At 40.0% G+C, this 26,720-nt stretch overlaps 1 protein-coding gene across 4 annotated transcripts in view; it reads left to right on the top strand.

Moving 5' to 3' along the window:
• Nucleotides 1–26,720, top strand: part of BCKDHB (branched chain keto acid dehydrogenase E1 subunit beta) — a 72,475-nt gene that overhangs the window by 18,167 nt on the left and 27,588 nt on the right. For 3 of the 4 annotated variants that reach the window (XM_077305988.1, XM_077305980.1, XM_077305997.1), the window contains exons 6-9: nt 579–687; nt 7,091–7,188; nt 8,100–8,210; nt 19,121–19,207. In XM_077305988.1, coding sequence (XP_077162103.1) covers nt 579–687; nt 7,091–7,188; nt 8,100–8,210; nt 19,121–19,207 — 405 coding nt within the window. The remainder of the gene's footprint in view (nt 1–578; nt 688–7,090; nt 7,189–8,099; nt 8,211–19,120; nt 19,208–26,720) is intronic. The other variant, XM_077306008.1, reaches the window with a different exon arrangement.

Raw genomic sequence — 26,720 nt, 5'->3', positions numbered from 1 at the left:
AAGGTGTGAATAGTCTAGAGTCTTATACAGGTCCTCAGTGAACACTCACCCTGTGCTGCTAGCCTCTGTTCATTGCTTACTGGGCTAAACCAATTAGTTCCTGAGAGTTAACATTGAACAGAAAGCTTTAAATATCTAGAAAGCTTTAATTTGCTTTTAGATATCTTATAATCTTTTGATTAACAGGAAGTATTCATATATTATGGACTATAGAGTAATTGACTCTGCATGTATTTCTTTTTTTTTTTTTTTTGCTTTCTGAGCCTGGCATATTGCATGAGTGACAATATTATTCTTGAGCTGGACTTCGCCCCTGGGACGGATGTTGGCTTGGATCCTATACCTTTGCTGTGATGTGCTGTGATCCAGTGCTGCAGAGGTGTGTGTTCTTATGCTAGGCATTTTGTCGTTCTTTGGAAAATGTTGGCTTAACACAAGCAGAAGTTCCTAGGGCCAGGGGACTGAGCTCCACAGCACCCAAAGAGAAGCACAAGGACTGCAAGGGTATAGAATCCAAGTCCTGGAAATTATTCCGCATTTAGCTCTTTAAAATAACATTTTGGCTTATTTGTTTACAGGTTGTTATTCCAAGAAGTCCTTTTGAAGCCAAGGGATTATTACTATCATGCATAGAAGATAAAAACCCTTGCATATTCTTTGAACCTAAAATATTGTACAGAGCAGCAGGTAAAAAGCTTTTCTCTGGGGGTAGTATAATAATAATAATAAATAAAGATGGCATTCTTTATATGAGCATCTAGAAGTGTGCTTTATGAAACATTCATTTTCTCATGCTGCAACTAATAAAGTGGTTTGATTAATGTTAGATCGAATACAAAGAAACAGATACCTTAATTGTATGGTTGTCAAAAATAGATGCAACAGTTCTCGTGTGTGTTTGATACAAAGCTACTGCTTTCTTCTTCGGTGGCAGTGTATTTGCCTTCCTCCTACATCTGCAAATTGTGAAGCCTTGGAGAAAGAATATGTTTCTCCTACTTCTATGGAAAGACGGAATTGTTAGGAGAAATTGAAACACACGCAGTTCTATTTCTTATTGAATCTAAGCTTATTTTTCTGCTATATAATCATTTATTTTATAACTAACATAAAATTATATTAGTTGGTATATTTATGAAGTATGTGCCTTAAAGTGCAATCCTATCCTAAACTCATTAATATTATACAGTGAATTTTCTACAAGCAAAAGTGTTTGTGTATTCAGTAGTATAAGGTGTTGCAGATTGTGATGTGCCCTATGGTCTTTAGTGCATGAATCTCAGTTTTCTGCTGTTGAGTAAGGAAATAAAGCATAAAAATTACAGATAGACAAAAATTGTAAAAAGTATAACACAATAAAACTAGCAGTAGATCTGAATATAGTTCAAAGTAATAACATCAAACTCCCTTAAGCTATTTAACCATACATAAATATTGTAACAAATCAAATTGCCACAAATTGTGGCAAAATAGTCATGTATACAATAAACATAATTAAAACTGCATTGTATATATTTTTAAGTCCATATAGGAGTGGCCACATGTACCTCTCTCAAGGATGAAATAGCCATCACATTTTAATTTGAAGAGAATAGTTTGTGTTCTGGCTCATACAGGAGAAATGGTTATTGTTGAAGTTTATCACTAAGAATTTGGATTTGTAGCTCTTCAGCTGAGATTATTTATGCTTACTAGGGATGGGCACTGCCCTTAAAAATCCAGTTTGGTTTGGGGTGACCTCTAAACAGAATCCCGAACTGAACCCAAAATTCCCCGAACTGATCACCTCAGACCCCTTTTCAGCCATGACCAAGAGGGGATTGCCTAGGAAGGGTTAAATGGCTGCCTGTTGGCTCTCTTGCCTGCACTGTGGTGCCTGGAGGGCTTAGGACCATGGAGGTGGAAAGGGCCATATAAGCCATCTAATCCAATCCCCCCGCTCAATGCAGGATCTGCAGAAAGCATCCATGATAAATATCTGTCCAGCCACTCCTTAAATACAGCTAATGAGGGGGAGCTCACCACCTCCTTAAGCAGCATATTCCACTGCTGAACTACTCTAGTGTGAAATCCCCCCCCCAAAATATCTAGCCAGTAGTTTTCTACATGTAGTCTAAAGCCATTTCTGCAGGTCCTGTTCTCTGCTGCCAACAGGAACTGCTCCCTGACCTCCAGGTGACAACCTTTCAAATACTTAAGGACAGCAATCATATCCCCTCTCAACCTCCTCTTCTCCAGGCTAAATATTCTCAAGTCTCTCAGTCTCATAGGGCTTTGTGCCCAGGTCCCAGGTAATCCACGTAATTTTCCTCTACACCCTCTAAATTTTGCTCACTTCTTTTTGAAGTGAGGCCTCCAGATTTGCACACAGTATTCCAGGTGTGCAGGACTGTGGTATTGTGCAGGACTGTGATATCTTGCAATTTTGATGTGATACCTCCGTTGATACAGCCTTAGACTGTATTCACCTTTTTAAACACGGCATCACACTGTCTGCTCATATTTAGCTTACAGTCCACAAGTACCTCAAGATCTCATTTACATACATAACTACCCAAAAGTGTATCTCCCATCCAGTATGCATGCTTCTCATTTTGTGACCCAGATGCAGAACTCTGAACCCCTCCTTATTGAATTGCATCTTGTTCTCATTTGCCCATTTTTCTAGCGTGTTCTGATCTTGTTGAATGCTATCCCTATTTTCTGGGCTTGCCTGCTTGGCATTATTTATGTACATGGCAACATCGGGCAAAGCATTAGGGCCACAAGCAGACCTGTCCTGTGCAGCTATTAAGTGGCTAGAACAGCTAAAATGAACTAGCCTTCCCCAAACATTAGTTCAGGAGTTCTGAATGGGGCCATGTTCATGCTGAATTTTGGCTTGTGAACCAGATATTCAGGTACATTTATTTTGGTCAGTGACCAGTACAAAATACAAAACAGTAAAACACAATATAAGATTGGTTAAAAGTTCCAAAATACTTCATATGTTCAATAGATCCATCCTAACCCTTGTACGTATTTAGCCAGGCACTTCGACATTTAATTGCTAATCTTGCATATTTGGCAATAATATAGGATAAATTCTTATTTTTATCCGAAAGGAGTTCCTTTAATTTGACTTGTCTTGAAGTAGCCCTTAAGTCATAGAAGATGGAATACAGCAATTACTGACACAATTGGTTGTAAATCACGTTTGGTGTTCTCGATGTTATCATCCTGGCATATGCAAGTATGTTCCTGAGGTGGAAGCTTATTATATTTTCCCTCTACCCATGCTGAAGGGAGAGCATTATAGCACAATAATATAAATGCCCTTCTAAATTAAGAGTTGTCAATATTAGAAAGATAGGGCATAAAAGATAATCTATTTAGAAGAGGTGTCATACAGTGGATTGTTGATTCTATTCAAATCATATTGTCTTTCCACATCCTGTTTTCTTAGCTTTACCAATTCTTTGGCACGGTCAAAACTCAAAGAGAGCAGAAATTGTTGGGATAGACCATAAACTCCTAACTTCCTGTTGATGACCTGTACCCATGGAGCAGTAAATGAGTCAAATAATATTTAATAGGTTAGACCCCTGGGAAAGAAGATCAGCCTTAGCCAATACAATATTGCAGCTGACCATAAACTTGTCTCAACTAGGGTCAAACCTGACTTCACATGCAGTGCAGCATTAGAGCCAATTGTGGGGAGCTGCAGAAGATTTCTCAAAAATTCAGTTTGCACTCCAGGTGAATTGTATTGGCAGTGATGCTCCATATAACATTTGCACCAGGGGTTTAGTTTGTATATTTTAAGAGCTGTTGGGACATTCCTACCACCTTTGTTCCAGTAGAATTTTAGTATAGCTGCACTTTTTTGCGCATTCAAAGCAATATGGGCTACATGAGAGTTCATGGATCCTGAAGCTTGAAATAAGACATCTAGATATTTATATAACTGAAGTTGTTCAATACAAGTAGCATTTAGGCACCACAAGTGTTTCTTGAATTTTTTTGAAAAGACAACTTTTTTCCTTCTTGGAATGATTTACTTCAAGGCAGTTTTCATTATGGTAATCCATGAGGGCTCACAATGCCCATTTTAGTCCAGTAGGGGTCCATGATAAAAGGACAAAGACAAGTTATTAGCTAGTTTTGGTGGATGGATGGCTTGTGAACTAGTTCTTGCCCATCCCTAAAGTTAAAATAATTGTAGAATAGACAGGAGTAGTACATACTGTTCTTTCTTGGAGTAGAGAGAGCTGAATCTTTCATATTTTCCCAACTACTGTAAAAAAGTAGTATTTTCTGTTCCAGTAGTGGAAGGGTTTGCACCAGATGCTGTCACTCCATACAACTAGCTCTTTCCCTTGACTTCTGAGATGCCACACTATTTGCAATGATACAAAAAATTGTATCTGTTTATACATTTGATTAGTAAGTTTTTTACTCAGTGAATAAAAACTTGCTCTGTGGACTTGTAGCAATCTAGGTAAACAGGGAAGGAATATAGGAGTGCTGTTTTAAAGACAGGATTAGTTTTGAATATGTACATTTTAAACACTTCTCCAATGGTTTTATTTAAAATAGCAAGCATTTTGACAAAAATATCCACATGGAAATACAGGATTAAATGTTTAAATCCATTCTGTGAAAAACACTTAATGGTAATTCAAAGGAAAAATGAGTCATTTCAACATTATCAGGTTGGACTGTCCTTTGGAGAGTCTCTCCGTATGTCTTATGACCTTTTCATTTAATTTACTATAGATGACATCAGTGGAGCAGAAATAAATTATTTGCATCAGTGGTTGTTATAGTGACCAGTAAAATGAAACCTGTTTTTCATCAGTACTGAAAGTGCTCAGTCGTATAGGTTTCCTAGTGAAGTTAATATATCAAAAGTATATAGGAAGGAACTACCCCATCCCTTGCTTCTGAACAGCGTAAGATGCTGTTATTCTGACCTCTGGCTAATTTTTCACTATGATCCAACCCTTGCTCACTTCTCCCATCAACCCTGTAGCTTATTTCTTTTTATAAAATTTTATTATATAATTTTATATCCAGGCTCATCCCTTGCACACTCCATGGGCCAACTCAGAAGCTTGCATTTAGCATCTTCCACTGCAATAAGTATTTTCAGGATGTTTTGATAGACAAAAAATTCTAACTTTTCTGTAAAAAATAAATCAGAACACAGATATTAAAAATGTACAGCATTTGGATTTTAATTTTTATTAAGGAATAAATATGCATTTTTGGCATAAGACAATATTGATATATCTAACAATATATTTATGTACCAGCAATTTTACATTTGTGTATATGATACAGAATTACAATTAGCTAATTACAAACACACAATACTAACATAATGTAGTTACAAATATTAACATAATGGATAACTGGAACTGGGGGAGCAAGTGCATAAGCTTCCTTATATACTACATTCATTGCCCTACAAAACTAAACAGTTAAGTTCTGTCTTTTGTTCCTGAGCATCATACATAAAACTGCTTGTATACAAAGCAGGGGCTATGCAAATCAAGGTTATTCTATCAGATTCTCGTATCCATTGCATGGCTTCTGGAATTTTAGAGCTCTAACTGCTGCTTTGGTCATTCTGTCTAACACTCTGGTCTTTGTGTAGCTGTAGGTAGACCTTTGGCAATCCCAAAAGTTTCCCTTCTCCCTGCTTTTTGCTTCTGGTGCCTCTGCTGCTCTTCTTGCCATTGTTTTCCTCTTCCTTTCTAATGTACTTCTTGTTGAAATTATTATTATGTATAATAAAGTTCTAAATGTAGATCTAATTAAAAGTATCCCAGTGCAAAATGTTTTAGAATTTTGCAATTAACTTCGATGCCTTTTGAACATGCCTGTCATAATTAACAAATTGAAAAGAGATATGTGGGAACCAACCATATATTGTTCGAGGGTGTTTTGTAACCTGTGGATACTAATAATCTAGTAAATTATACAAAATAGACAAAGTATAGCACAATTTTGGTAAATTCTGTTTATCTTTTAAACATTTCATTGTGACCTATTTGGTTAGTATTTCTCATAGTAATTTCTGTTAGTGTTTTTTGTCCTCTTTGGACTTATTTTGACTATCCTCTTAAATTGTTCTAGCTTCATTTTATATTGTTAGGAAAATGTCTTTGTTAGTAATGTGTTTAGTTCTATGGTTTTTCTGGCTTGGGACAGTTGTCAAGGGTTTTGTTATTAACAGTAGGAATATTTTTGGGCACTCTCTTTGTTGCCTGAGAGAATGGTTCCTCTTGAAATGTAATGCGTGCACTCTCCCCCACTCCCGCCAAACATAAGCTGAAGGTACTTGTAGTCTTTGTCAGTTGTTGTGAAGGCACAGGATACTGGCTGCTTTGAATACTGTTTATTTAAGTAGGTACTAGGTATCCCATGCTCAACTGATCTCGTCAGATTTTGGGAATTAATAGGATCAACCCTGGTTTGTACTTGGATGGGGGATTAGGAAGGAAGTCTAGGTTTGCTATGCAGATGCAGGTAATAGCAAGCCCCCTCTGTTTGTCTTTTGCCTTAAAACCCCGAGGGGGTCACTATAAAAATATAGAAGTCACAGACTGATAAATGTTCCAACAAAAATCTCTGCAATATCGGAATGATATGTGATTTGGCAAGGGGATGAGAAGGGATAGGGTCCCCCTCCTCTCTTTGTGTGTGTGCGCCTGAGAATTAGGCAATGTCCTCACATTAATCGAAGTGCCTTCCATTTGTACAAGGAGATCTACAGGTCCAAGCCTGGCCCTTAAAGTGCTGTTCCAGCCACAGCTGTTGCTTTGAAAGAAAATTGTTGCCACTGTAGTACATAAACATCACATATCTCCTGAACGTCTTCCTAAGAGAAAGCAATACAAATTATAGTACGACCAACCAATCACTAATAAGAGAGGTGTTAGATTGCTGAGGCCTGAGACAAGAAGTATAGGATTATCGCCTCCATATTAAATTGCGGGTTTAGCTCAGATCTGTGATTTTGGGCATCTGTTTTTGTTCAGATACTCTTGGGACTAAATATTTTAGATTGAGAGTACATAAATCTCTATTAAAATTCATTTAGTGGAACAAGTTCCTGTGGAGCCATACTACATTCCACTTTCTCAAGCAGAAGTGCTGCGGAGCGGAAGTGATGTTACTTTGGTGGCTTGGGGCACACAGGTTAGTATGATTTTCTTGAGATATTCTTGGAGTTGTATTGCATGTTGCACAACTACAAAAAAACCCTGAAATGCAAACATAGGGCTGAAAATAATTTTATGACATGGTTGAAATGTCTCATCCGAACTGCCTACACTGGTGCAAACTTATGGAATATGGATTTTGAATTTGTTTTCAAGATTGGCGGATAGTGCCAGATTCTGATTATAGCTGAAAAATACGTCTTAGTTTCCTTTGATTGGTGCTTCATATGTACTGGAGGACTTAGTTATTTGAAAAATATTTCACAGGGGAGAGTAATACAGGCCAAGGAGGTTCACTTAAAAAATTATGTTATTAACTTCCTTGGTATGTTTTTAGGAAATAAAAGTAGGAATTTAAAAGTAGGAATTTAAACCAGTGTTGTAGGCTGTGTACGATCAAAAGTTGGTGTGAATAGAAGGAGCTCATGCAGGCAGATCATCTTCTCTAATCACTAGCGAGACTCTTAAACTAACTGAAAATAAACAAGATGCTTCCAGCATTGGAAGTAGAAATAAGGAGAAGAATACTGGGTAAAATGTCCTCCTGCCTCACTGTTCCATTGACAGTGTGGTAATTTGGCTGGATTCAAATCCTCCGTCAACTATGAAATACATTGTTCAGTCATCCTGTGAGCTTCAGCTTAAATTACCTCATAGTGTGACTGGATAAAAAGGAAAACAGGCAAAAACATATGCTGCTATGGGTTCTTCAGAGGAAGGATATAAATTGTGGGGTTCTGTATTTTTATTGTTTGTATTGGGTCTTTTACTGTTGTTAGCTGCCACGAGCCAACAGGTGGGGAGCACCAGGCCTAAAATGATAACAAAAAATAAACTTAAAAAAGAAAAATTTCTCTGACATACTTCATGCTTTGACCAAATATTTAGGTTCATGTTATCAAAGAGGTAGCCGTTATGGCTCAAGAAAAACTTGGTGTATCCTGTGAAGTAATTGATCTGAAGACAATTCTGCCTTGGGATGCAGATACTGTATGCAAGGTAGGTATATTATTATATAAAATGTATAGAGGGGAAATTGAAAAAGATTTATTTCCTGAGCTCTTCCTTGAAGTTTTTAAGAACCAAGCTCCTAGAGAGTTAAATTGCAACTCATAGTTTTGGTTGCAACTTGGATTGTATTTATTAACTTGTTTAATTTGTAGCTTGCAATAAGTGTTTGAACACTTTTTAAATTAAATGAGTTTTTCTGGGTTATGTTATCTTAATTCTTGGTATGCTGGGCATATTATAGCTGGAATACTGTTGATTGCACTGTTAAGAAATGCACAAAACATCTATTACTTAAACTTTTTCTAGAAGCTTAAGTTAAATACCCTTCTGTGTATTTAGTTTGAATCCCCATCTTGCTATGTAGCTCAGCAGATGATTTTGGGCCAGTTGTGTACTTTCAGACTAACTTACATTACAGGGTTGTTGTGCAGATAAAAAGGAGAGGAGTAATGCTGGCTGCTTTGTTCTTCATTGAATAAAGGTGGGGTATAAATGAAGTAAATAAAGAAGCAATATAGCTGAAAATAGGTGGCAGATAAAAGATAGGCTTGTGAATAGCCGAGAAGTAGAGACGAAAGAAGGGAAAGGGAAAAAGAAATGTCAGGAGGAGGGAAAGAGGAAATAGTGAGGGGAGGGGGATACAGGGGAAATTGAGGTGCTCTCCCCACCCCAGAAGTCCTTCACAAAGGGGTCTGGACCAGTGGCCAGCATCACAAAATTGGGCCACAGTTTTCTTAGATAGCAGCTGCTGGCAGGGGGAATTAAGACAGAGGGGCAGATAAATGCAGGATGGCTGTTGAGTGGGATGGAGATAGGGTAAACTCAAGGTTTGGAAATACCTGGAAATTTGGAGGGGGGGGGAGGTGGAGCTTGAAACCGTGGGATTTGAGAAGAGGAGGGAACTCAGAAGGGTATAATGCCTTAAACCACCCTCCAAAGCAGCCATTTCCTCCATGGTAACTAGGATTACCAATCTCCAGGGATATGTGTGTGTGTATCACTCAAAATTACAATTGTTTCCCAAATGACAGAGATCAGCTTCCCTGTAAACAGTGGCTGCTTTGCAGAGTGGGCTTTGTGGATTATACCTCTTTGAAGTCACTTCTCTCTTCAAATATTGCCCTCCAAAGGCCCTAAATCTCCAGGAATTTCTGGTGCTGGCAACCCTAAGGGGAGCTGATCGCTATAGTTGGGAGATCTCCAGGCCCCCTGGAAGTTGCAACTCAAAAGGAAGCAGGAAAGGAAGAGGCTACGGGGGCTTTCAGTAAAGGGAAAGAGGGAATAGTGGAGGAAGGGGAAATAAGATGCCTCTTGCATGTCCTTGCAGGTTCCCACTTGTGTAATACATGAAATTGAAGATTGAGTGGGGAAAGTAAAGGTTGGTTAGTGAGTAGACAGAGAATGAAGCAGGGGAAGAGGAGAGAATATAAGCTGTTAGGAGGAGGGAATGAAAAAAATAGCGTATGGAAGGGGATATAGGAAAAATGAAGTGAGCTCAGCAAATCTGGTTCCCCTCCCCCTTGTCCTAGAGCTTGACAGTGGGAAGAGGAAGGGGAGGAGTTGTCCAGTCTGTAAGGGCATGGGGTTGAATGTGTGTGTTGTGTGGAAGGTTGTGGTGGCGTGGTGATGGGCATGGGTGTGGAGATATGGATGTCAAGAACCTGTAGTTTGGAATGTTCATTGAGCATGGGAGAGGACTGACCTTTGGGAATTATGGCATAGTGGTTACAGATGAGCTTGCCAGAGCCATGTCTTCAGATATGTGAAGGGAAAATCAGACTGGACACTCTTCTTAGGGGGAGATTACATGGCAACCAATTCCTCCCAGTTCTGCATCATTTCCCTTCTCAGACACTGAAATATCCCCCTGCCCTAATACACATGGGGTAGTCATAGTACACAGATGCCCACCCTGCTCGTTCTGTCTCCATTTTTTCACTGGTGATAAAATGTTATGTGCCCACATGCTTCTTTCGTGGTTGCTCAAGAACTGTTTTTTTTTGTACCCTGTTGTTTACTATCCAAAGGAGTCTCAAAGCGGTTTACGATGACCTTTTCCCTTCGTCTCCCCTCAATAGACAATCTATGAGGGATATGGGGCTGTGAGAGGTCTGAGAGAACTGGGAATGGGCCGCAGTAATCCCAGCAGGCCTCAGGTGTCTCGAAGCAGTTTCCAATCATCTTCCCTTCCTCTCCCCATAGCAGACACCCCATGATAGAGATAGGGTAGAGAGCCTCGCATGGAAGCTGGCAACCCTAAGAGGACGTCTCTCTGTGCACAGCAGTCTTGACCTTAATAAGATTTTGTATACTGTTTCTTATTTGCCGGGCCAAGCTTGAAAAAAGTCACCTCAGTTCCCATGTCTCTCCAGCCATTTACTTGTTCATTATTTACAGTTTCAGGCTGTAAGTATTTATTTAGATCTTCCTGTACTTTCCAGACTCACAGGACTGATGCTGGTCTGTCTGTCTGCACCCCAGAATACAAACAGTTGCTGGTAAGGGCTGGCCATAGCCCATAGCCCAGGAGGGACGCACCCGCACCACTCCTTCCCAATTGTAGGCAAAAATGGCTCCTTTGAAGGCTGGACTCTGAGGCATTGTGCGATTCTGAAGTCCCATCTCCAAACCTGCAGGAATATTTCCAACCCAGGGGTAGCCAACCTCCAGATGGGGCCTGGAGAGCTCCTAGAATTACAGCTCATCTGCAGAGTATAAAGATCAGCTCCCCAGGCAGAAAGGGCTACTTTGGACAGGGTTGTGGTAGGCCTCCCACACAGGTTGTTGTTGAATTGAAAGACTTGAGGCCTACTGCACAGGATTGTTGTACAGATAAAACAGGAGACAAAAGAACCAGTTTCATCTGCAGAATAACACTGTGCAGTAAGCCTCAAATCTGCAGAGAGTTGCAAAGAAGAAATACACATTGCTTTGCTGTGTCGAACCCCTGGCCAGACCAGTATTTTAAGTGAGAAGGAGCTTTTCTGTGGCCTCCCTGTCAGCCAGCTGTCTGGCAGAAGGGGAAAGTTCCCCCCTCAAAAGGAAGGCCCTAAGACTCCCCTGTGTTGCTCTTGGAAACACCTCCCTCCCCTCAGTCAGTGGCTGTTAAAGGCTCCTTCCCAACAGGCCTGAAAGGAGGGGGGGCACTCACCAGCCTCCTTCCAGCTCTGTCAGGGTTATGAGGCAAAGTTACAGTTGGACATGACAGCATTGGGGCAAAAAGGGCTGGCACAGCCTGTCCAAGACTCCGTTCTCATCCCCCTTGGCAGCCCTACTGACCTCCTCTCCCTGTGGTGGTCAGGGGCAGACTGGCAGCAATGTCTCCAGATTGCCCCTCGCTGGGCTTAGGTAGCCAGGCCCTTTCATAACTTTGGCCCTGTCAGAACTTTGGCTTTGCGCTTCATGACTGGCTGGAACTCTTGTCTGTCCTGGTGAGGGCCCAATGGGAAGGTGCTTCGCGCTTTCCGATTGGGCCCTCATCCGGACTGGTCCCGCCCACTCTCCGCCCACTTAGGCCTTAGCCTTTTATGTTTATACAGCGGCAGCTGTATAAAGATAATGCTGTCTTCATTTGCAAGCTTCATCTAGTTTAAAGTGCAGCATGAAGATAATGCTGATACTTAAATATCAGCAGTGGTTGGCTGTTTGGTAGTTTCTAGTCCCAGTTTAGTGAGCATGTAGATAAAAGTCTTACATTATTTGGAACTAGTTTACTTAGTCTCAGTAATTTTGCCTGGGAACTACATTTATTATCACCTTCAAAAGTAAGGTGGTTGGTTACAAGCAATGGTGACCCCTGCACTTTGGACTATCCTCCTGCTTTCTCTTTTGAAAACGTTCAGTGCTCTTCCCCTTTAGTTTTGTCTTTGGCCTGATGGTCCCCTGTTACGGTCATGGATAGAGATAGCTAATCTGGTTTTATCTGCTGTTAAAGTGCTTGATTGATTTTATTGGAGGTGGATGATCTTGTTTTTATATTTTTTCATATTTTTATTTTCGAAAACAAAATAGTAGTATAGAGAGGATGCAGAAAAGAAAGGAGGAGTTATAGAACATAATTGTGTATATCAATGATAATTATATACACAGGGTATCTAAATTAAAAAAATTGTCCCCAACATCCTCTTATACTTTTTAAGCCATTATCTATAAAATACAGTGGTCATTTCAATTGAGGTACATTTTTATTCAGCACTTTATCTTGCTTTTATATTGATTGTACACCATCTCATTCCTTGTGTAAGGAAGAGGCAGCATGTAAAAGATTAAAATAGAGTAAGATAAATATCCTACTTGAATCTCTTTGTTTCTAGAATTTTAGATCATATATATAGGGAAATAATTAAGGCCACAATCCGGTAAGGGATTAGGTAAGGATTAGTGCAGTAATTTCAAAATCAAAACCAAGAAACAGTGAACAGAATTCATATTTGGTTAATCTGATTTTTAAAATGCGATTACTATAGTTCTTTTTCCTTGCAGTATTATTAAGACAGCCCCCACCCCAATTTCACACATCAGTACACATTGAACACCACTAGAGGCCTCTGTTAGCTCAAAGTAAACTGATTTTTGCTTTTCCTTCACTGTCTATTGCAGGAATACACTAAATCTTTATTTTTGCATGTACATGAGTGTTAATATTTGATTTACTGATGGAGGTTAATGTTGATTAGTTGTTTCTGATTAGCTGGCATCTGTCGCTTGGCTAGTTCTTCTGGATTTCTTACAAGTTTACAAGGATTTCTGAAAGAAGCCTTCAGTCCTTCTCCTATTTGATCTGTAGAAGGAAAGTACGATTCAGTGAGACAACTATGCATCACTTTTTTATACCTGCCATTAAATTCTTTAGTTGTGGAAGATTTTTTTCAAAATGGAAACAAATAATTCATCAGACATCTACTTGTAAAGCACCAAGACTATACAGAAACTCTATGGCCAAATTAGTGGGCCTGGCTTCAGCTATAAGCAGGATCTGCAAGTAGACTGTGGGTTCACGTGTTCAGTGGACATGTTATTTGAGGAGGGCTTTCACTATTGCTTCAAGTAAACTTTCTCAGAACATTAATCAGCATTCATCTGAACCATACTTTCCTCAGTTTCAAAGCAGTCTTTGACTCCAGTGTGGTATCTCAGCCACCTCAGGTATCTCAGTCCTCAGGAAACATGTATCAGTTGGACCTCACTAGACAGGATCGTTTGGTCCTTAAGATTATCAGAGTAGGATCTGGTGACTCTCTCAATCATCTCAGACTTCAAAATTGCCATCTCTGTGGTTGTTATTATGAAGGAAATTAACAAATTGACATTAAAAATCTCATAGAAATCCGATTCTTTTGCTACTTTTCTTTTGGACAATTAAAGACCTATGAGGCATCACTGTTATCATAGCTCTCAAACTACTGTGACTAAATTCTCTATCCACTACTCGGTCACTCCTATTCAAGCTATTAATAAATATCAAGGATGCATATTTTTAGTCAGTCAGCTTCAGCACAGTTATGTGCTTTCATGCCATCAGACACTAACGTTTTCCATGCAAGGTCCTTACATTCAGATTTTTGTCAGCACCCAGAGTCATTACCAAAAGTATGACTGCCATGGCAGCACATTTCCATAGATGAGGAGTTCTGATTCATCTGTACATAGACTATCAATTTTTAGACATGTCTTTGAGCACTCTCCTTGAAAGCGTCAGTGTACCTCATGTCTGCTTTCCATCATAGGGCTCTGGGTGTTTGCAAAAAAATCCCATTCTTCTCCTTCAGTTTACTGGAGCTGTTCTGGATTCTCTGGTAGGCAAGCCTCAGATAAGAGAGCTAGTAACTTCCTGTCTCTTGTCAAAATTGTGATGCAACATCAGATTCAGTCTGCTTTCTATAGTCCAAAGACTTCTAGGTCTTATGGTATCTGCCTTAGCTGTTAACATCCTTTGCCAGACAGCATATGTACCCTCTACAGCTGCAATGTTCTACCAAAGCAGTAACATCAGTTGACAGTCCAGTGCATACCTCACTGTAGGCTGGTGTCGTGAATGGTATGTGAGCTGCATCAATTTGATGAGGAACTCCCCTATTCATACAGCAAGCACCAGAAACAGTACTGAGCACAGATATGCTCCAACAAGGGCAGTTTTATGAGCCAGCCTTGATATACAACAGTCAGCAGCTCATGTCAGCATTGTGGAACTCTGGCAGTCTTAAAGGCTGTTTGCATATTCTGTTATGTAATGCATAACAGATTGGTCACAATCACTGCAGGCACTATATCAGTGATAACTAGCAGAATTGCATGGGTTCCACAATGTTGTGCAGTGGAACAGAGCACATCAATTACACATTTATTTAACTGAAGTTCATTTATCCAGTAAGCAGAATGTACTGACTAGGTTGTGAACAGACAAGCTTGCACAGGTCACAAGTGGTCTTTAGATTGCCCAATTTTCTGTTGACTCTTCAGAGTTTGGGCTTTCCAAAATAGGCATGTCCTCCTCAGCAGGTGTGTATTCTATTTTTTAAAAAATAATAGAGGTGGAGTTTGTTGGGGTTCATAGGGGGAGATAGGTAGTTAACCTTTTCCCACCACTTTCTGTCATTCTCAGGGTTTTACTTCACATCCAAATGGACAGGAGAAATAGCATTCTAATTGCATCATTCATTCTGTTGTGCTTGTCTGTGTGTCCCAGATTTGTTTTGTATATCTTCCTTGAGCCAAACTTCTGTTAGTCCAGGGTGGAAACAAAATGCTGCATCAGAATGCACATCTTGGCATGAAAAACTATTTGGTCTTGAGCACCAGAGAAGTGCTGTAATCATGTTTTTGCTTCTTTGCCTTACAGTACCAAGTTTGAACTGATTCTTTTTTTTTTAATTTGGCTAGTTAAGCATTGAGAGTTCATTTACTGCCCTTTTCTGCTTCATAGCTGCTACACAGTTTTCCAATTTTTTCCCCTTGAACCATTAGTCAAATAGTTTTTTAAAGGCCTGCTTAAGCTATATCCTCATATTCGAAGACTGGTTCCCTCTGGAGATCTACAGGTTTTGTTTTTTAAATGTTGATGAAATAATGTTTTGAATGCATGGCGACATGTCATTTGAAGTTACTATCCATCAAGACCACTATGACTTCAGCAAGAAGAGCAAACTAGTTCTGTCCATTGTTATCAGATCCAGTTTACCTCTCTTCCTAATATGTGATCTTGAAATTGCTAGAAGAAAAAGTAGAATGCCACAATGAAGAGAATCTTGCAGGTGCTCTCTTTTATAATTAGTTTGCAGTTCATTGTGAAACTATAGATAGTAAATTAGAAAAAAGAAGCAGTCTGGCTCATCAGTTGCTGATGGTTACATTTTTCTACTTTTACAACATTTATAACCTACATGTCTGCCTTCATAAGGGCCACCTAGGTAGATAACAAATTAAAAACACACATAATAAAACCACATTTTAAAACCTGAGCCTTATAGGAAGGGTTGGTTAATTGGTCCCATAGTAATAGTAATAAACCAGCAAAAGGGGCTAAAGCACAATGCAAATTAAAAATTGGGCAGAAAGGAGGAATCACTGAGAAGATGCCAAACAAAATTTAAAATAAGCTTCCACTGGCAAAAGGTGGAGCAGATGAATCTCTCTCAGGAGAGTGCTGTGGAGTAGAAGACGCTCTCTCTCAGGTTTCCACCTGCCTAATCTCAGAAGACAAAGGCAACTGAACCAACCCTTGGAAGATGACCGACAACAGTGGTTGGTGTCAGGGTCTTAACTGACATTGAAACAGAAGTACCGTGGTGTGAAACTTGACTAGTATTATCTATCCCAGTCCTCCATTGACAGACTTACCCAAGTAGCTTGTGACTGTAATAAGCTCAGCATGTGTGAGGGATACAGGAAGAGAACAGTAACTTATTTACCCCCAGAGATGAGAAATAATATGGTTTAGAAAAGACAAATTATTTATGTATATAATAAAGTCTTACCCATTCATTTATAAGATTACAGTTAATAATTTTGGGGGGGGGGGTGCAGAGAGCAGTTAGTAGCCATGTATTCCCCTGAAACTAGTCCACTAGATTTTTTTTTAAAGTAGTCCAAAAGATTTTTCAGCCAATTCCTTTGGTGGTTAAATATGGATCTCCACCCCTTTTTTTTTACCTGTTGCTTTTCTGCAGTGACTAAAAACTTTGCTGCAGCACCCATAAGGTTCAACGTAATTTCATTACTTTCATGCTAAATTCTCCTGATTCAGGCACAGTGCCAAATGTGCTCCCTGTTTGCTGAATTCTGAGAAAATGCAAGTCCCCCCCCCCCTTGACCAGGAGGGAATTCACAGTAACTTAAAGTGAAAGCTTGAAAGTGGCATTGGCTTCCTCCACTGGTTCCTGCCTCAAAATGATGACTTTTGAAATCTGACCAATACACTCCCCACTGTACTCTTTTTTTAGATTTTGAACCAGATTGCATTAAAATGCAGTTCCAAAGTTGCAGAAGCACAACACGCACTGCCTCCCCATCTCCCCCTCCAGCAAGATTGAACGTTCCATAGAACACTCTTCTGCAATTTCATGAAGGGAAAGGGAGCTGTGGTTAGTTTCAGGCAAACAGGCACCATTTTTCCCAAGCTGTCTTTTAATTTGCATTGCTCATTAGAAGGCTTGGGGGAGGGAATGAGCTACACAACATTTGGACAAGGGGAGCACTTGGAGGGAGGTGAGAGGCTGGTGATGAGAGCAAGACATGAGAACAAGTGGAGGAGTTATGCCATTACTTTATTGTTCATGTTTGGATTTTTTTTAATGGAAAGGGAGGCAAGACAGGAGCTAGGAAAGTCTACTCTCCAAACCAAAGTGTAAAATACAAGCCATGAACAAACTCCTGGATAGCGCTGGAGAATCCCACAGGTGCAAAATTGGCATCCAGAAGTCATCCAGGAATCAATGCAAAATTGCACCAGCGAATAACAACTGTAGAAAAATCCCTGTTCTCACCCAAAAGGCAGGCTCTAAGACTTTTGATATCTCAGATAGGACCTCTCCAAATGATCACTTTGATGTCACAAGTGCTATTTAACTAAAAACGGAGTCTTCTCTCCCTCCCCTCCAAATAATCTGGCTCAACTGTCATTCTGAGGAATCCTGATGGGCTGCTAGCTGCTCTGCTAATACACCACACAGGAATAAAGGAGATTGGTGTGTTATTTTCCCAGAGAAGGCTGGACTTTTCCAGTCCCTAACAATTGACTAGGTTCATAAATGAGTAAGCAGGATTTCAAGTATGTTGGTCTGAAACCAGGACTTTCGAAGTTGGACCTCAACAGGGATTTAAAGAAGTGAGCTTCCTTTAGCCCAATCCCCCTAGAATATTTCGCTCAGCCAATTCCACCCAGTCCCAGTCCCCCAAAATGTATGGCTAACCAGGGCAAGGGCCTTTTTGTCCTGGCTCCAGCCTGGTTGAATGAGCTCCTGGAAGATCTGCGGGCCCTTCAGAAGCTCTCACAGTTCTGAAGGACCTGCAAAAGAGGCTCTTCCATCAGAAATTTGGTTGGAGCCAATGAATGAATGATCTGCAATATAACATCTAACTGGCCTCCTTCCATAAAACCCCAATCCATAAATAGTGATTTTGAAAACATGTTATTGCTCAAAAAACCACACCTACAGGGCCAGATCTATAAACTTCTTTTGAAATACGAGACTGAGTCAGAACAAGTAAAGAATTGTATGATTAAATGGATGCAAAACCTGGGCTCCATAATTGTTATGGAGGAATGGGAACGAGTTTGGACCAAAATTCCTAAACAAACCAACAGCCAAATTTTAAGGGAAAACTGGTATAAGATGTTTTATAGATGGTATATTACTCCAAAGGTCATTGCAAAAATCTCAGATAGGTTTGATAATAAATGTTGGAAATGTCATAAAGCAATAGGTTCTTTTTATCACATGTGGTGGAATTGTGAGAAAGCAAAAAAGTATTGGGCTAAAATACATATGATGTTACAGGAAATATTTAAAATGCGATACCCAATGAAGCCTGAATCTATGTTGCTAAGCTTCCACCCAAGTGCTTTACCAACTTCCTCTAGAATCCTCTTCTTCCATGCAACTACGGCGGCACGGTTGGTGTGGGCGAAGCACTGGAAGGCGACTGAGACTCCAACTATTTCTACATGGCTTGACAAATTAGCGGACTTAGCAAAAATGGCAAGACTCACTAACATGGTTAAGAAGAGATCTCCGGAAGAATATGATGAACAGTGGAGTGATTATTTGGACTTTCTTAAGACAGCAGTAACAGATTAGGACCAATATGTAATGGGAACTGACTATATATCTCTTGAGATAATATCAAACTACATTAAGTATGATATACGTGTATTGACGATACTTATCAGCTGGTTGCTTTTTTGTTTTTTTTCCTGTAAATGCTTTTTATAAGAACAAATAATAATAAAAAAATGATAATTAAAAAAAAAAGAGAAAAATAGCTATAATTCTACATTTTAAGGAATAAAGTCATAAGGGAAATCTATTGAATGAATGCTCTGCTGGAAATATGGGTCATTTTGCTTATTGACAAGCAGTGTTATATTCAGTTAACTGTGAGAGCACCAATTAAAAAGAATCATTTAGAATCTTTGTCTGAATAACTGGATTGCCTCAGTTAAAAAAAACCTGTATTCATGTCCTTTTAAAAGTATGCAAGTAATACATTTAGGCTATGTTCCATTAAGTTCTTGTAACAATTGCATATGTTTTAAATTCTATTAATAAATTTTGGATGCTATCCTGTGGAAAATGAGAATGTGGTTTTAAAAATACTTCACTATTTTGAACGCAGAAAGTCATTATTTTATTTGCAAAGTGTATTTTTATGAAAGTGTGTCTTTTTCCCCTCCTTTTCAGTCCGTGGCAAAGACCGGACGGTTACTAATCAGCCATGAAGCCCCTCTTACAGGAGGTTTTGCATCTGAGATTAGCTCTACAGTTCAGGTACTCTGCAATTTTTCTTGCTGGGATATTTGAATATTTTTAGAAGACATTTCTCACTGTGGGTAATTAATTGGTCATCTTGGGAAAAAGAAGGTTTAAAAAATCTGATGCATTTACTTTAAGTCACTTTAATTCAGCACCGTGTTTTTATTTAGAATGTGTAATAATTATGGAGTAATGAAATATTTTAAATTCTTAATTTTTATTGTAATCTATCTCTAAAGCATATTAGTATGGAAGTTTTTAAAATTTTCTGGGGTATCTTTGGAGAGCAGATACTTCATATATATATTTTTTCTAATGGCTGTTAGTTTGAATAAATCTTTCCAGCTGAAACAGGAATGTGCAACATGTGCTACTCAAAGTAGAAAATAGGCTCGAAGTATATTGTTTCTGGATTCCACGCTTGACAGATTTATTTTCATGACTCTCAAAGGGTTTATTCCCTAAATAAACACATTGGGAAAATCAGAGTTGAGCAGTTCTAAGTCTCATTGGTTATGGCTGAGAGAATGAAGTACATGGCTAATCATTTCCTTGTAATACAGTACTCTAGTATTCAACTAAAAGTGCTGAATTTATGAAGACTCTCCATTGTGAGACAAGCCATAAAATATCTGTCCATTGGTCCCAAAAGTCTCCATAGAAAGCTATTGCAGCTTTGTGGGGTGCACTTTATATCATGATTTATGATTTTAAACTTGAGTTGAAAAGTCATCCACTTTTATTGGGCACATTCAAAAGTGTCTTTTGCTATTGTATTTCATATAATTGTTGATACATTTCTTTCTTCTGCAAATTGATATATTTATAATTAAAGATCTGTTTCACATGAATTATTCCAGATGTATTCTCTAAGGCAGCGGTCCCCAACCCACGGGCCGCGACCCTGTGCCGGGCTGCGAAGGCCATGGCGCCGGGCCGCAGCTCCCTCTCCTCGCTCCCCCCCCCCGCAGTAAAAAACTTCCCAGGCCGCAAGCTTGTAGCCCAGGAAGCTTCTTACTGCGAGAGAAGGGAGAGGGAATCAGGGCCGCGCCCGCGCATTGCGCAAGCGCGGCCGAAATCGTGCATGTCCAGCACTTTCGCCCTGCCGGTCCCCAGTTGCCCTGCTGGTCCCCAGCCTCAAAAAGGTTGGGGACCACTGCTCTAAGGCAATGGTCCCCAATCTTTTTATCACCAAGGACCGGTCAACACTTGACAATGGTACCATTTGGTACTGAAGCATTGGAGTTTTCAAAATGGTAACTGAGGAAAGCCCTCCTACACTGTGCTTGCTGTTTCAGCTCCTTGGCTTTTTTGACTTTCTTCCTTATTTGGGCAGGCAAGTTGACCCGCCCCCTACCAAAGTAGCCAATGATGGGCCTGGAAGGGGTGGGAAAGGGAGGAGCCCCAGCCATTCAAACATTGGCTGGCTCCTCTCTCATTTTTTGGTGGTGGCTGGAGCCAGAGTCAAGGTGAGTCCTTCTCCCAGCTTCATGTCATTTGTAGTCAGACATGTGAGGCTGGGCAGCCTCACTGGCTCCTAATAGCCCACCAGTTGCAGGTAGGTAGGTTGCTGACAGAAATGGCTTACCTGAGACCCACCATTGCAGTAATTGCAGTAATATGTGACAGTCAAATGAGTGATGCCATTTCCGGTTGCATGCCTCTTCTGGGGTTGTGACAGGGAGGCATAGCCAGCTGTCACCACTTCCTGGTATCTCAAAGTCTGAAAAATACTTTAGCGGTAACTCCATGGTCAAAAAGTTGAAAAAGTCTGGGTTAATGTGTAAAACTGGTCTGAGTACCTTGATTGACAGGGCGGTTTCAAATGGAAGTCTGCAGTTGAGAGTGACAGTTAAGAGTATCAGTTGAGATTGGCAATTAGAACTGTTAAGAATTGAGGAGGGAAGTGGGACAAGTAATCCTTTCCTGAGGGAAATAGCTCCCAGTAAGAGGAGGGGAAGGGACTCCCTATCAAGTGATGAAGAAGGAAAATGGGAACGTGTGTGTGTGTTCTTGCTTTCACTGACTTGGTTAATTTTGTGGAAAATCCTGTTTACCTAAGAAGTTGCAGCCAACTGATCTCTATGAACAGTTAAAGACCTGTTTGTAAAACAAAACAGGTGTGATAAACTATCTGCTGTTTCCCTTGTTCCTCTTGTCTGTTCACCTGCCAAGTTTAAAAACTTAAATCTGCCAGTTTGATTCACTCATTTTCCCATTCAGGTAAATAAGACACATTTATTTGTTTTGAATTACTCTCAGCCTTTCTTGTGCTATAATCTGGCATATAAAATGAAGGATTTTTTGATTCCTCAGAATCCCAAACTGGGTCAAAATATATCTCTATGTTTAGACAATTGGATGGGAGAACCATAGGAACAAAGAATAAAAACAGGGACTGCTCAGCCAAGAAAAAGGAAAAGGGAAGCGGGAAATCATTATAGTACTACACCACTTCCACAACTCAGCTGACACTTTCTACTCTGTAAACAGCTGCACAGAGGGGAAGCATATATTATTAGGTAGATAGGTGTGCTGCTAAATGAAGCAATTTGTGAATCACGGGTAGAGACTTTTATTGGACTAACGGGCTTCTCAGAGATGCTTTACAGAAAGCGGCCATTAAACCAAACACAAGCCCGCATGTATATTTATGCTAGTGTACTGAGTACCCAGCTTGCTGGGGAGTAAACGATAATGACTGGGGAAGGCACTGGCAAACCACCCCGTATTGAGTTTGCCATGAAAACGCTAGAGGGCGTCACCCCAAGGGTCAGACATGACCTGGTGCTTGCACAGGGGATACCTTTACCTTACTAGAACTATAATACATGATGTTCCTGTATATATTAATTTTACTTAGTATCTGGAGACTGCATTTGTGGCCCTTCCAATAAAACTTACAAACAGCCATTGTTTAGGCTGTGGGAACTTTATGGATTATTAATCAACATAATTATAGGTAATGTTAAGTTATGTAAGTGGGTTTTCTTACAGTGGCTCTTTGATCAGTCACTCTGAATTTTGACTCAGTTTGGTTCTCTAATTATAAAAGATTCTGAAATCTTGATCTAGTATATGTGACATTTGAAAGTATACCTGTCTATATTTTCTACAATCAAAATCCACATCACTCTTTTTGGTCTGTTGTATATACAAGTGCATGCTTGTTGCAATATTTTATGAAATAGGGAAGACCTTTCTATGCAGAGAAGTTTGGTTTTCAAACAACTAAAGGGTAGTGACAAAACAAAAATTATACTAGAAGCAGTTCGTTTAAAAAACTTCAAAGGCAGTAATACAGTACAATATCTAAGCATAAGTGTATCATAGGTTTTTTTCTATAAGTGTATTTTACCCTCAGTTGGTTTAATAAAATTTGCATCTGTATATATGTATATTGCCCGAGGAACAGAGATCTGGGCTTTAATTAGACTGTAAGAGAAAAAAGATATTTGTAAAAGCTTAGGGTTGGTAGAGGGTGGTGTGTGTGAGAATGGGTGAGTTCACATGAAGGGAAAATTGTATAAAGGAAAGGATCTAGGAAAAGATGAAACTGACTTTGTGTGATCCTGGAAAAAAGGCTGATATTCCAGTGATCTGATGGTAGATTGACAACTTTGAGGGAGAGGGCAGAACTAAAAGGAGGGAAAAACCAGCCTTCAACTGATCTTTGTATGCTCTTTCTGGTCATCTGATTATGAGGTGAGAAATACCACATCTCTAGCTACTCTAGAGTTACAGGAGATGCTTTCTTCATTGTTTGAAAGTGCTTTCATATTCCCTTACTGTGCTTTTTTCCAAGATCATTCTTTTCATGCTATATCAAAAGTTTTATAGCAAATTTCTGGTGCTTTGTTAAAATGGATTAATTTTACAATTATACATTTTAAAGACGTTTTGGATTGATGCCGTATCAAATAATTCATTCCTCTCAGGAAATGCATCCCCTCTGCCACCCCAAAAATCTGGGGTTCTACTTCTCAGCCGTATGGCTCTTGTGTGTATGTAGGTTCAAGAAGTGGCTTGGGATGACAGTTTCTCTCCAGATGACTGAGATCAGCTCCCCTGGAGAAAAGAGTACACAATGCTTGAAAGGCAGCATAACATTATTGCACTCAATGCTGTTCTAGGGCATGTATCCTAATGTTTGCCATCATAGGAAAGATAGAAGTTGAAATTAGAAAAAATACTTGAAGTAAGCAAAAGGGAGCGTATAAGTTACACTATAACCTGATGAGAAACAGTCTCATATACTTACAATAGGTCTATCAGCATATTTGGATATTGAAACACCTTTATTTTATGCATATTACTAGTAGAAAAGCCGGCTGCAGTCTTGAATGCAGTGGGCACTAGTGGGGCAATGGTTGGGGGGGAGCCAGTGGGCGTGTGGAGCGCCAGGGCTGGGGAAGCGCAGAGCCGGCCTCCCTTCTCTCCCTCTCACCTTCACCCAGTAAAGGTGGTGGGGCGGGTGCATGGTGTCTGAGAGGCTGCCAGTCCTGGTCCAGACTGATGGTGGGTGGTTCCACTCATATGCTGCTGGCTCTGCCGCTCCTCCGCTGCTAGCTTTGTAACACCTAAGTCACTACTCTGGTGGCGGCTCTGCCATTTCTCCAGTGGTGGCTCAGCAACGTCCCCATGGCCTCCAACGGATCTCTACTGCCGCCTTGCTGCCACAGCTTCTCTGGTGCCATATCGCTGCCATCTCTGCCACTGAATTGCTGGTGCTTCTCAGGCGGTGGCACTGCTGCTGCTGGCCAGGTGGAGCAGTGTGCTGGTCAGGGGTCGGCAGCTGGTGGGGAGCGTGTGGGCGTGAGGCTGGGCATACGCCTTGCATCCTGGGGTCTTGGTACTGAAACACCATAAATAGATCTGTCTGTCTCCTCCTAGAATCATTGAGTTGGAAGGGACCTACCCACTCACTGTGACCCCAATTTCATGCCCAAATGATCTCCCCCCAAATGTCCATAATCCATGCTGGCCTGGAGAAAATTCACCTACCATCCCACAGCAGCAATTAGTAATTTCCTGAGTAAGCAAAGAAGAGACAAGCGCTAGCACTTCCCTTCCTGCCCACCCACTCACAATCTGCCTAAGTTCATAAAATCAACATTTATGTCAGATGACTATCTAGCCATTGCTTAAAAGCTTCCAAAGAAGGAGAATTCACCATCTCTGGAGGAAGCCTGTTCCACTGAGGAACCGTAACTGTCAGGAACTTCTTCCACATGTTTAGTTGGAAATTCTTTTTAACCCATTTCAACCTATTGGTTCTGGTCCGATCCTCTGGGGCAACAGAAGACAATTCTGCTTCATATTCTATATGACAACCCTTCAAGTATTTGAAGATGGTTATCATATAATCTCTTAGTCGTCTTCTCTCCAGGCTAAACAGACCAAGCTCCTTCAGCCTTTCCTCATACATCTTGGTCTCCAAACCCCTCACCATCTTTGTTGCCCTCCTCTGGACATGCTCCAGTTTCTCTACATCTTTCTTCAGTTGTGGTGCCCAAAACTGAATACAGTACTCCAAGTGAGGTCTTACCAGAGCAGAGTAAAGTGTTAACATCACCTCACGTGATCTGGATACTCTACTTTTTAAAATACAACCCAAAATCCCATTTGCCTTTTTGGCTACTGAGTCACACTGCTGACTCATATTCACTGTATGGTCTACTAAGATCTACCAGATCCTTTCACATGTACTACTGCGAAGACAAGTCTCACCCATCCTATAATGATGCATTTAGTTTTTCCCACCTAAATGTAGAACTTTACATTTTTTGCTAATAAAATTCATTTTATTCACATTAGCCCAGTTATCCAGCCTATCAAGATCATCCTGTATTCTGATTCTGTCTTCCGGTGTATTTGCTACCCCTCCGAGTTTCGTGTCATCTGCAAATTTAACACGCACCTCCTCTATTCCTTCATCCAAATAATTTATGAATATGTTGAATAACACAGGACCCAGGACAGATCCCTGAGGCACTCCACTCATCATTCCTATCCAAGAAGATGACACACCATTTATAAACACCCTTTGGATGCGATCTGCAAACCTGTTCTCAATCCACCTAACAGTAATAGGATCCATTTTACCAACTTGCCAATAAGAATGTGATGCAGAACCCTATCAAAAGCCTTACTGAAATTAAGGTAAACAATGTCCACTGCATTCTCCTAACCTAGCAAGGTAGTAAATTTCTCAAAAAAGAGCTAATTATATGGCATATAAGAATGCCATATATTATATGGCATATAAGAAACAACTCTTCTTCTTCATCATCATCACATGAAATGATTTTGCCATGTTGAGCATCATTCCCCTCTGAAGACAAGACTGAGGAGAAGTAGGAATTGAGCAATTCAGCCCTCTCTTCATCACCCGTTACAATGTCACTTTCTGGTCCCAGCAATAGTCCTGCCATGTCCCTATTCTTTTTCTTACTTTGAATAAAACTAAATAACCCTTTCTTGTTTTTAGCATTTCTTGCTAGATTAAGCTCGTACTGAGCTTTAGGTTTGCTAATACTTTTCCTATAAGCATTGGTTATTTGTTTATATTCCTCCTTGGTTGTAAGATTCTCCTTCCATTTCTAAATGAGCCTTTTTTATTATTAAATTCATTTGAAGCTGTTTATGGAGTGATCCTAGTTTCTTTAGGTTCCTCCCAGTTTTCCTTCTCGATGGAATTGTTTGCAATTGTGCCTTCAGTATTTCGCTTTTGAGAAATTCCCAACCTTCTTGGATTTCCATCTCCTTAATTTTTTTCTGACCATGGGATTCTACCCAATATAAGTTTAAATTTGTGTGACTGTGTACAGCTTTTCTCTTCTCCAAGATCATAAAGTGCAAAATCACATGGTCATTACTACCAAGTGCACCCACAACTTTTACCTCGTCAACCAGTGCCTCCTTATTAGTAAGAATAAAGTCTAAACAAGCAGACCCCCTGGTTGCCCCTTCCGCTTTCTGGGAAGAGAAGCTGTCAGCAAGACATGTCCTATCAAAAATGCATAGAATAATGCTAACATAACATGAATGATGTCCTGGGTTCAAGTCCTGCATGTCGCGAGTTACCTGACAATTATGGATGACAACTAAGACACATGTAAGATTTATAAACCCAGATCCAATCACTGGGAATGGCACAGTGATGCTGACTGACTCTCTAGACTTTTTGCTCAGCATCTTCCAGTGTAATCATACTTTTGCTGTCTTCCAGATGTTCATTATCAGCACTGCTGCCCATAAACCCTTATTCCCCTCAAACCTTCAGAAGCGAGAGAGTTGTTCCACTATGTGAAATCATTAATTGTCCATATTTGCAATTATTCTGTGCTGCTCATTGTTCAAAGGCATTTTTAATACATAAACGATTCTTTGATTTGAAAGCATTACTTCTTTAATTCATTACTGCCTTTAGTAAATATACATTTGGTAGACAGTTTATTACACCTGTTTTTCCTTTTAATATTGGTAGCTTTGTCATTTGCATTTGTATAATATATCACCATTCATT

Source organism: Paroedura picta, chromosome 1, assembly GCF_049243985.1.
Source record: "Paroedura picta isolate Pp20150507F chromosome 1, Ppicta_v3.0, whole genome shotgun sequence".
NCBI lineage: Eukaryota > Metazoa > Chordata > Lepidosauria > Squamata > Gekkonidae > Paroedura > Paroedura picta.
The sequence above is the reverse complement of the archived record's forward strand: the minus strand, read 5'-3'. Positions and strand labels throughout refer to the sequence as shown.